General features: G+C 40.6%; 1 protein-coding gene across 3 annotated transcripts in view; it reads right to left on the minus strand.

Annotated features, from left to right (window-relative positions):
* The window catches only part of LOC110850896 (teneurin-a), a 124,281-nt gene that overhangs the window by 11,228 nt on the left and 100,525 nt on the right, over positions 1-12,528 (minus strand). For 2 of the 3 annotated variants that reach the window (XM_035852570.1, XM_035852569.1), the window contains 8 exons: positions 8,612-8,797; positions 6,827-6,973; positions 5,844-6,051; positions 4,295-4,321; positions 3,042-3,164; positions 1,332-1,632; positions 739-808; positions 166-556 (listed from right to left, as the gene is read on the minus strand). In XM_035852570.1, the coding sequence (XP_035708463.1) occupies positions 166-556; positions 739-808; positions 1,332-1,632; positions 3,042-3,164; positions 4,295-4,321; positions 5,844-6,051; positions 6,827-6,973; positions 8,612-8,797 (1,453 nt within the window). The remainder of the gene's footprint in view (positions 1-165; positions 557-738; positions 809-1,331; positions 1,633-3,041; positions 3,165-4,294; positions 4,322-5,843; positions 6,052-6,826; positions 6,974-8,611; positions 8,798-12,528) is intronic. The other variant, XM_035852571.1, reaches the window with a different exon arrangement.

A 12,528-nucleotide genomic window follows, 5' to 3' on the forward strand; every position in this document is an offset into this window, starting at 1 on the left:
ACATTTTATTTGTACGTACATAATTATTTAAGAAATGTATTATGTATGCTGAAATTCAACAACTTTCGCCCGACAGCCTCAACAAACTGTACTAAAATCTACAAATCAATGCAAATTCTGTTTCCATTCAGTAAATGCAGAGAGAGAAAATAAAGAGCTAAATACTTTGGCATCTCCTTCAAGTGCACTTCAGTTCCATCTCCTTTCTGAAGAATACCCTCGTGGAAATTATAATGGTGATGAATATCCAAATTCCACGCTCCAACGTCCGCAATGTCCACATCGAATCCTTTGAGAGTCACCGTCCTCACGGTCCACACGGATTTGGAGCATTGTGCGTATTGATAGCCGATTGCCACTCTCGCCACAGCAAGTCCGTACACTTTCTGTTGGTACACGTTCCTCTTTTTCCATCCGAACGAGTAAGTTATATTCGGATCCGCTTCAAAAGTTTGGAAATGGAGTTCCCCTTCAATGGTTATCTTCAAGTGGACCAAGAGTAAACCCGGCGGTATTGTTGGTCCAGTAAGTTGCATCATGATAGTGGCCAAGTAGCCTGAGAAAATGTGATAAAAATCGTCGACATGAATTTCTCATTCATAAAAAATAACCATCATCGTACATCGTCTCTCTTAGACTACTTGCTCAACAAATTATTAAAAATTAGTTGTAAAAAAACTGATAAGATTAAAATTAGATAATCAGAATAAACCGGAACGGAGGCAGACTAAACCTTACCAGGAGACATACTGCTTTGATAAACCAAATGAACCTCGGATCCAGGGATCACGATGCTCTGTTGTAAAATCTGGAACAGGGAAAAGAAAAGAAAAAGTAATTATATATACTTCTTCCTTCCATCACAGAGTTCATACACATTGACCATCTTCAACTTTCTCCTCCTGCTTTCCCATTTCTTTCCATTCTATTCAATCACATACAACATGAGCAGAGAAATCGCGATAGTTGTGAGAAAGCAGCAGAGGATTGAGATCGAGTTTCACCACTTCTTATTGGGTACTGTGCATGTAGGAGTGCGAGTGGTACTCGATCTTGATTGAAGAATCCATGGCTCTTTTGTTGAGTCACACACTTGGATACACCCAAATTGCTTCTTACATACATGCCCAAGTACCATCCACCCACAAAAAACAAGATCCACTAGACAGCTGTTGTTTTAATTAAATGTTTTAATTAAGCTGTTTACACGTTCTGAATATTAAATCAATCTCGAGCACATATATTTTCATTTTGTTCTCACTACTCCTTATTGAAGTGTGTCCACAATCTCACGACCACTCATTATTTTATGCTATGCCATAAAATCTCACCTGACTTTCTCCAAAGACAACGCTCTGCTCGGGATTAGCCCCAATCATGCCTGGCAACCAAGAGGACATAACCACGGGTCGAAGAAGGTCAATATCATGTTGAAGGCAGGGTTCTTGATTGGTCTCTTTCCCATCCTCGGCTGACACCCGTTTGTGCGATCCTCCCACCGACATTATAACAGCTGGGTCCAGGACGACGATTTCGTTCCATGGCACAAAAACAGTCCTTGTCGTAGCCTCGAACGGAATCCGTTGAAATTGCAGGGTGACTGAACCACCTCCATTTACAAGCATGTCGAACCTACGCCATTCCCAAGCCATAAGCGTTAATAATTGTATATACACTAAAATTCCTATATATATTCATCATCGTCATCGTTACTATCATCATCCATTCAACGGAACAACGAACGAACCAACCACCCACGTACTGCTCCAGGCTCTACCTTGATTTGACCTTACAATGAATTTTTAATCAACTATAATATCCTTCCATCTAAAATTGGCAAGCCTTGTGAGTCGTAACTAGGAAAGCGAACGTATGCATTATTAGTGAGCGAGTTTGGTATGCATGGCTTTTAATTTGCAAAATGATTTACAAACCGGGCTGCCCAGACAGAGTAATAGTTGAGCAAACCTTGCAATTTACAATATTATTTGTATTTTCCTTTCACCTGGAAACGTCCAGTAAACCAGTTCAGGTTAATGAATCATGAGAGAGATACCACCACTCCCTGGGCACAAATCGTCGAAAAGCTTCGATTTAAGTACATGCACATACAAGTCTTGATCAGTGTTCGTCCATCTCGTACCTTTCTTCTTGGCTCGGGAGCATCAAAATAAGCTTGGAAATATACAAGAGGGTAAAGTTGTCATTAAAGCCTCGACTGGAACCCAGATCTTGATGATCTATGAAGTTCCTTGCCAATTAAATTAGGGAATTTCCATGATCCAATTACAGTCATAATTCTAAGAGTCAACCTCCAACTAGTAGTTCTCACTTTCACTTGACTCGTTGTATTATCAAATAACATTCCGAGTTAGAGGCCAGCCGGCAGCCAGCTAGGAGTTCTTCTCGTCATGTAACTCATCAATCAAAGGCAGCAGGGGGTTGTTGCATGTTTCAATTTAAATACAATCATTGCGTCATAAAATTCCCAACTTGTACTAACAACAAAAAAGTTTGCTTTATACAAAATCCTGTTTTGTAAGAACTAACTGCTTTGTGTTGACGAGACCAAGTTCTAGTAAGTATTTAGTACACACATATGTGTCACAGGAAGGAACCTAAATATGTAACAAGATCCAGGTCGGCAGTACTGGGGTATACAAGGAAGAGCGGAAGGAACTGCAAACGTACATATGTATCGCATGAGTGAAAGTAAATTAAAGCGAATTTGTCCAGGTATGTAAATGCAATTTGGAGGAGGCATCACGTGGCGAGATGACTACCAGGAAATGGAGAAAGAAAAGAGCGAACATTTCCGTTTAAAGGTGCAGGATTTTAATAAACACCTTTCATCGCACATTCCCACCTCTCGGAAATCCAAACCTCACCCAGCTTATCTCATTTCAGCATGACATTGGATAAACAGTCTGATTAATGGCCTGTCTTGCCTGCAATCGTGGGTGGCTGACTGGTTTCAGTTAATGCTGCCGTTCCTGGCTACGTAAACGGAGAAATTAATTAAGCAAGCGGGATCCTCTTACCATCCTCCTTTCCGCGTCAGGGTGAAGCCAAAGCGCGACTTTTTGTCTGAAACGCTCACACGAATCCCAATGATTCCCAACCCGTCGGGAGAAAGAACTTGACCACGGATGACGGACACACGTCTGGATTTCATCAACCACGACGGTGACGAAAATGGTGGCGAAGAGACAAAAATGACACAACATGTTTCATCCATTCATTATTGTCACACATTACTCTTTCTGTCCTAACATTCATAGTCGTACATAGTAGTACGAGGACTAGAGGTAGTAGTAAAACTGAATAATATACGTTTTATTAGCAGAGAGCTATTCAACTGTACAAAAGTAGTGGAAGTAGTAAATAGTCTGCTACTGACTGAGAAACAAGAGAGGTAGCCTTGTTGTTATAAGTTTACTGGTAGTAAGTAGTAATAGTAGTAGTAAGTATATATCAGTAGTAGAGAGAGAGAGAGAGAGGAAGAGGAAGAAGGAGAGGAGAGTTCAGACAAAGACAGGGACACAAAGGTAAAAATGCAGTTTATTAGCTATTTTCCCCCTTTAATATTTTCTCAACAGGAAATTGGTTGTTTCTTTGGTGAATAAAAGAGCCAACAGAAAAGCTCAAAGAGAAGCCAATGGATTGTGTTGTGTCGTTGTTGTGGTAGCTGAGTGAGTAAGTAACTGAGTGTGGTGTAGGTGTTTGTGAGGTGTGAAAATAATCAAAGCCTTTCTCCTTCGGAAAGAGACAACAAGACGGTGAAAAAATGCTATGATTTGTCAAAAAAAATTGACGAGACGAGTATTTTTGCATATTTAAGTATGTCAGCTATCAGTCCAATTCAGATTATTAGCTTCGTTTTTTAAAAAGAAAAATAAGAGGCCTCGATTCCTTGCGGAAATCATTATCCTACTGTTTTTCATGACTGAATAAAAAGAATGATGAAAGTGAATAATATATCGCGGGAGAAAATTGGTCATTTGGCTAAGAAAAATGTGGAAGAAGGTGGATAACAAATATTCAATCCCTATTTAACTATGTGTAAGTAATTTATAGCTGGCTGCTTGTCTTGTAGGATAGCGCCTTCAAGTAGTAAAAAAAATGTATTCCTTAATTTGTGTATAGTCAGGAGACTATTAGTTCTGGTTGTTGTAAAAGTACGTACAGTGAAAGTGACAAGTGTGTTTCCTAAACATGTGTTTCAGCTCATAATGCAAACGGAGTCCTAACCGGAAGGGTTTTTTCATTTCGAAATATTGATTAAGCGACTTACCGCGGATCGAAAGAGCTCCAAAATAAGCTGGAGTAGTTCGGACACAACAGGGGAAAGTAGTAGTGAGATGTGATCAGAAACAAATAAACAACGCTAAATTAGTTGCATATTTAGTTACACGTATCAATCTGTCGGTTCGGTTCGGTTTCATCCGTCACAAACAAACAAGTATTTACTACTTAATTGTCTACAAAATCGTGCCCCGTATATGTATCCATGTTAAGAAAGATTATTGCTGCATTGAAAAAATTGTGGATCTCTTCTACAAGCTGAGAGTTTAGCGAGAGAAAAAGAGAAAGAGAAAAAACGACAAGTAAAATGAAAACATTCTAAATTGCTGGCATTCTACAACATCAAATTAATGCTGCACGGGTTTTATGCATAAACCGAAGCGGAATTCAGCCTCGTAGTAGTTTTTGTAGTTTCATTAACACATTGCTCATCAGAGAGAAAATTGTATAAATTTAAGCTGAAAGTAATTTGAGAGACAACCCGTGCCGCATAAATACTGGGGATCAAGATGAAAAACAAGGCATAAATCGTCTACAGCCAAGAACTGAACAGTAGTAGTGATTCGTTTTTGTAGGGAGAGAAAATAAGGCTGGGAGTCTATAATTTGGAGCAGCATTAAATCGTGTAGCTTTTCTGTTAATTAGAATGTAGAGAGAACCGAACCGAGAAAGAGACGTGAAAGCAAGGAGTGAAAACAAGACAGTTGAGACGAACGACACATGAATGATTAGAGAGAGAGAGAAACACAGAGTGAGATAAACACACGATTCGTCATCCGATGCATACACATCGGTGGGAACAGGACACATATACACACACATAATAAATAACGCTAATCATGAATACGAACGGATAAATGTACACAACAGTTTCCTCTAATTGTTATTAATCATCTCATCATTTTCCTACTCGACTACTCTCACTATGTGTTAGGCTACTGTTTACTGGATGGAATTCAAGTGTTTCGTCTTCCCAACCCTTAATTCTCTTCTCCCATTTAGAACAAACAACACAAATACATACACACATATAAATGTACACATATAAACATATAGGAATTTAGACGACATATAACACCAATAGACCTCCACTACCACCTCGTAATTAAAATCCCTAGAGAAGGGACGCGAGGTGGTTTCAGAAAACAGTGTCAAGTGCAGTCAATAATTATTTCAAGTCAAGTTAAGCCATTCCGAATTTAGAAAGACGGAGAGAAAGAGTGATTTAGAGATTGATTGTAAAGATATTTCCCTATCAAAGGTTATCCACTGCTCCTCAGATAACTATATATTGTAAATGCCTAATTGTAACTGACTGACTGACTGATTTTATGTCTCTATGCGTGGCTACATAGTAAAAAAACCTACAAACTCTCGTAGTCTCCTATCAGAATTGTAAAACACAAAGATTCTAATCCTAGGCGGGACTAGTTCCCTATAAACTGTGTGCCTTTGCACCATTATTATTAAATACAAATTGTACACGAAACGAGCAGTATTACAACATCAATGGAAACAACAAGTAAACTCTTCATTACCTTTCCGAGTACTCATCTTTATTAGCGTAGCTCTGAACGCTGTTTTCCTCAATGAGAAATTTTACTCGTTGGAAGAAGGAGGAGGTGACGGAGGGAGGCTGTTTTCGTAACAGGACCTCCACCGGATCACTCGCCGTCATGCACATGAGGTGGTCTTTGCATTTCTGGTCATCGCAACACTCACTGTCAGAACAGTCCGACATCCCATCTGTGCACAAAAGAAATTAAGCTTCTTGTATGGGAAAGCACTGCATTCGTACTCGTATTCTCAGGCCAGGGCAAAAGCAGGGAAAGACTTTTTTGGGAGGAAGTAAGTATTGTTGCAGTAGTATAAAAGCAGTGTATGGACGTAGAAAAGTAAACGTAGGAGCCATTAGTTATCCCCAACTTTCACCCATCACACCATCTTCTAAATGCAGGCATGAGTGATGAGATGCATTTCTCCATCCATCCACAACCACCATAACCAATTTAGAAGTGTAACATGTGGGGAAAATAGAGAGGGGGGTCCAGAATTTGATTGATTTTGGGCAAAGGTCGAGCACAAGACTGAGAGTTATTAGGGTGGTATGCAGCATCGTATGCTTTTAGCATCTGGAATATATATTCCACATGTGCAGTGGTTGGTAAAAGGTAGGAAAAAATACTTCTGCGGCAGTATAATAGTGGTGATCAGGTTTGAAACAGAGGGAAATATGGACACTTTTTCTCCACGTCGTTGGTGTTGGTAGTCGCGGTATGTAGAGTAGGAGAGAAAGAGAGCGAGGGAAAGAGGAAGCACCTTGGCCGAGGCAGATATAGAACGAGAGTTGCATGTATTATGAGGAAGGATGTGGACGAAGGATGAAAAATGGGCAAGGATTGGGTTGGAATAGAATAACGATAAAAGCAGCCGTGTAATGTGTAGGAGAACAGAATGCAGGATGCAAAGTTTGTGGAGAGAAGTATCAGCATGAAAATAAAAATGAGAATGAAAATCTCACCGTCATCATTATCTATATCATCGGAGCAATTGGTTTCCAGGCGGATGGAACAGTCCTCCCCAGCCCAGGAGTTGGAGCATTTGCAGAGATACCGATTGTCTTGCATAATGCATGAACCATGATGACTGCAAGAATTTGGACACCCGGCTGAAAACAAATACAAATAATATCAACTTATGCATCGTGTCCGTGTGTGGGTTACATGGAACGAGTTTCATTCAATGGATGGGATGAACTGAGCAATGCCCAATGTTGTTGCTGGTGAAAATGGTAAAATGGTGAAATCACTTCACACAAAGTAAGTAAATATCTAAATATCAGAGTAGAAACAATATTACGGAGAGACAGAGACACCGTCGAGTCGACTATCCTTGCGAGTAGTAAAGTAATAAGCAATAAAAACTCCTTGTTTTCTCCCCACTTGGTCAAATGACTATATACAAACATAAACCACACCGCAGTGGAGAGAAACGGGACCAAGGAGTGGGAGGTTTTCAAAATTCGCTCAACATGGCAAATTCAAAGTGGCTTCCAAATATTCTTTCGTTATCCTGAAAATATGAGTTCCTGTTAAAATTTGAGGTCCTGTTGCACGATAAATCATGACATCGTGTCCCTACAAGTACAAGTAGCAGTTTAGTCGCAAGTTAGCGGAAATAATGACAATGGACGATTTAAATCTGTTGACTATATCTTTTGCCTATGGTATCTTTGCCAAATTGGCTTCCTAGCAAACGTAGATCTACCACTATTCTTGTCGCAGATAGAGAAAACATATCTGGAGAAAAATCAATGTTGTGCCGCGAGATCCTCGGTCTCGTCAGCAATCCGCCATGCAACTCCTCTGGGCCCCCACAACAGTGGAACCAAAACCAACTTGTACAACTCTCGGTTTCTCGACACGTCTTTCCATTCAAATTAATGAATCTCTCATCCTCACTTCATACACTTATCCCAAACTTCAGCTAAACTAAACTATCATCAGAAATCTAAATTAAATTGATAATGAATTTTCGCGGTGGCTACAACTACTGCATCCACCTTCTTCCTCTTCCTCCTCCCCTGATGACTCGGATGGGGACTAAAACACTCACCAAGTGCATACATCATTTCATTTCTTCGCCTTCTTCTGAGTGAGAAATTCAGTTTTCATCTTCTTTCAAGTGAAAACTCTGACTGAAATGGACAATTCTTCATAAAGAATAGTAAAGCTAACCAACCAGCCACTGAAAATGTAATTCACAGTGACAGGGAGGACAAAGGGAGCGTCAATTGGCTGACAACGCTATGCATACAAACAACCAACAAATCTCATTTTTTTCACTCTCTCTCTCGCTCTTTATGCCATTTTTCTTAATTCTCAAAGTTCAAAGAGGAGCGAGAGGAAGAGGGCGAGGAGAGAAAGTCGGCGGGGTAAACTTTGTTGATGGGGTGGAACTCTGAGAGGTGGCTGCCTAGTCATCCTCTCTCTTTCTCTCTGATTGCTGCCAGTCCCCTTTTTAATCAAGAGAAATTAATTTACATCTGATTTCACTCCTTCAACTTTCACTCTCTTGTAAAAACTTAGTTTGCAACTCATTATGCTTATGGATGCGGAAATCAAATGCTCAAATTTTCATCTTGACGTCCTAAGTAATAATATCGCTCAACGTGGGTGTCCTGTACCCGACGGTATATTGGTTTTAAATCGCATGATGTGAAAACAGGGTGATAATCGAACACAGAAACTCGTAATATAAATAATAGTGCAATAAATTCTATGAGATATATAACACCCCCACTTACGTAAGGTGCAGTGCCTCCCATTCCATCCCAGGCCACAGATACACGTCCCATTTTTACATTGTCCATGTTCCTGACATCTGAGGTCACAGGCCAGCACGTCGCATTGGTCTCCTGAAAAGCCAGCTTTGCATTCACACTGGCCACTCTCATTGCAAACACCGTTCCGTCCGCAATCTTCGCATGAGACTGGAACAAAAAAACAAACCCATTATTATTATAATCATCCATCCGTGAGTTTGCCACAAACGACCATACACATCATCATCATCGCAACAACAACAAGCACGGCACAACAATGGGTTTCGCAACTTCTGCCCTGCTTGCTTTGTGTTTGGCCAGGACGAGTATAGAGGAGCGGAGTGGAGAGCAGCGGCGAGGAAGGAGGACGAAGAATGAATGGCACACTTTGTTGCGTTCTCAGTCAACCGTGGACTTTCACTTGGATTTTGGATCACTGCGGATGATGATGTGGATTGGCACACACCCAAGGATAAGTCATTTTCCAGTTTATCAAAGCAAAATAAATAGTGACTTTATTTATACCCTTCACCAAACAGGCATGACTCATCACCCCCATGGCTAACGAGAGAGAAGAAGAGACCACACTGCTACCACGACTGCTCCCATCAAATAAAACCAAAATCCACCAAAACCCGGTCGCTGGATGCACAATATTGCACAGTTGTTTACGATCTGTCGCCATTTCCTCCGCCGCCGATACTTTTATTCCCTTATCGTAGATAATATCCTAATGGCTAATCTCGTCCATTTGGGCGACAACTGAGGACTTGGACTTGTATCATCCTCTCTCTCTCAATGTGCGTCTTCTTCACCATCACCTCATAATAATAAAACAATGGTGACGCGTTCATTATATTCGCAGTTTATGAGGAGGAAAGAAAACCTCTAAATCGCCATTGATCTTTTAATACGTTTTCCTTCCTTCCAATTCATGTGGTGGTGTGTTATTGGTATTCGTTTTATCGTGTGCCCATTTCAACAATACTTTGTTCTATCCACACCCCGCCTTCATGGCTAAAAACACTGAACAATTGGGAGTCAGTCTGGCTATGATTAAAACAGGAGCGGATGCGAGAGAGAAAAAGAGAAAGTAAACCAAAACCTGCTGTCAGATTTTCACAATAGTGCAGAGAACAGGAGCCTAGCGTACCAACAAACTTTGTTTTACGGGGGAATTGTAAAAAGACCATTTTACATTAAATAGTAAGAGAGAGTAGAGAGTAGAGAGAGCGAGATGAGGACCACAACCCAGCACATTACACAACACCACATTGCCAAACAAACCAAACCAGGCCAGTAATAAAATTAAAGCCAACACAGGAAACAAAAAGAATGGATGCAATGCAATTACCTTTTCACTTTCACCTTCCTATCCACTTGTGCCTCAACTACTTTCACTCTCTCCGCTCTCTCATCGGCTCCCATGTTCGCCCGTCCACAACTACCCTCCGTTTTCACAGAACAATTCCTACTCTTGGTCTTTGTAACTACAATTTCCTAACCCAACATGTGAACTTTGTGCATGTAATACTGTCGTGTTGTCGCTTGGTCTGTGTGTCACTTAACCTCGTCTAAACCAACCAACCTAGATTTTTCTTCACGACTCTATATCTCAGTGTGATAAAAAGTGAGTTGTTTTCTCATCCTTTAAACTGATTACTTCATAATACTTAAACTTAAAAAAACACACACACACAACGTACTCAGACATTGTTGCAAAGCATTTTGTGGAGGTGTGAGAATAAATAAGACCATTCCTTGCAGAGGAGCAAATTAATGACGGATCCTATACGGTGGGTAAGATTTGACATAAAATTGTGTAATGAAAAGGGTCACGAGAATTTGCAAGGGGAGAAAGCAGAGGAGGAAATAAAATCAACTGCTCTTTTACAACATCACAACTTGCTTTTTACTACCTTCCACCAAAGTGGAATGACAGCTCGTTCTCTGCACTGTATAACGATCTTGGATGGATCATTTATTAAGCGGCGAATGAAACTTAAAGTTTCCTTTTATAGCATTCTCTCTCCTCTCTCTCTCTCCTTACGGCAACGAGCCAACTAAACTAAACCACGGGCGACGACGACTACTACCGGTGGAAGTGGTAGTATGCAGCAGGAATAGTGCATCGTTTTCATCTTACAGAGAGTAAGTATAGTAGTTAATGCAGCAGCGTAATAAAAAGTTGTGCCAACCAACTCCATTTTCCATTATTAGTGCCTACCACTCAAAAAGTAAGCAGTAAACAGGCTGCAAATATTCTCTCGCTCTTGGATGAATACAAATAATTAGATGAGTCACGACAAAGTTGCGAATCCTTTGTGTGTGCGAAAATGGTCATGGAATTTATTTGTTGCATACCACTCGCTATGTATATAACTAGCTGGCTAAGTATTTCTTATCACAATAGCCCCCATTAAAATAATAGAGGATCCCAGGAGTAGAAATAAAAATTCTTTTAGTTTACATCCTCAGCACTAAAATTTAGAGTAATATACTCACTTCGTATGCATCCCTATTCATCCATCCGTCCGTTCGTCCCTGTTGAATGTGTGTGCATGTTGCTCAAGTATGTTTGGTGAGGCAGAAAAATTCATGAATTCTAAATCATGCCTTATGATGTGCTTTATGTTTGGAGTTATGACGTCGTTCGCTAAACCGTGAGCAGTCGTAGGAGAGAGAAGGCACGAACAAGTCAAGATTGAGTCTCTGACCCTCGTCGCGGTGGAGGAGATGACTTAAAGTATGCATTACTGGCTTTACAATGTGCACTTTGGTGGCAAGTGAAAGAGGTGGAATGCAATTCAGAGCACTATGTGTGTGACGGTGTATCTGGTTATGTGTTCATGAGTCAAAAGTGTGTTTGACACAATGGGGGAGTAAAAGCAAAATGTAATAGTTTCATCCAGGAGGAGGATACAATTATGTATAAAAAATCACCACGTGCTGTAGATATTCATTCATAGTTGGGTTTGGTTTGGGTGGTGGGTGCTATAAAAATGGAGCACAAGAAGTCGCCCAAAATTTCCTTATGTGAGCAATGCACTCTGCACATACTAAATAGTAGCATATTTAAACTACGTAATTGAAAAACACCTTAACCCGTCGAAACAGGAGAAGGATACGACGACGACGACTACTAACTACAATTTGGAAATTTGAAGGGAAAGTGCAGCAAAAAGTGCAAAATAATAAAACCCACGATTACCCAGCAGCAGGAGCCATGCAGGGTGTGGGAGTCGTAGAGAAGCAGTTAGAGGAAGGAAAAAATATATTAGAAATTCAGGTCTTGTATCATCCTCCGATGAAAGAAGTTAAAGCCCATAAAGAGCATCGTATCATCGACATAACATTGGATGGATGGGTGAAACACAAAGAAAGGGCTTCGACATAAACAAGGTTTCCGCCAGAATTATAAGAAGAAAATGATGGCTTTTCTTATTCCCATCCAAACGAAACTAAAACTTTCCCCCCATCCCGAACTATCGCCACCACTACCAACTCCAACAACTGCACTTTCACTTTTTCAGCAGATGAAAGGGGAGCTCCGGAAATAGGCTGGAGGGAAGGAAGTTATTTTAACATGAGCACATGGTTTGCTTTGCCAGGTCGCATGGATCCGATGACGAGCAAGATAAAGGTCACCACCAATCCAATTCAAGTCAAGAAAAAAGTCCCTGCCTTTACTCCCTCTTAAAATCCATTATGTACACGTTCATTCATACATGGCTTCAAGATTACAGCGGCTGCATAACGGCTGAAACAGCAGCAGCAGAAGGAAGAGGAGGAGTGGCAAGACCGGTACCCAACAGCATTGCATCTCATCTCATCATCAACTCTTGTCATAAATTATTCCCACTTTTCTTCTCCGTTTATTCTCCTGCAGATTTCTCCCT

The sequence above is a fragment of the Folsomia candida genome, unplaced genomic scaffold (assembly GCF_002217175.1).
Source record: "Folsomia candida strain VU population unplaced genomic scaffold, ASM221717v1 Fcan01_Sc006, whole genome shotgun sequence".
NCBI lineage: Eukaryota > Metazoa > Arthropoda > Collembola > Entomobryomorpha > Isotomidae > Folsomia > Folsomia candida.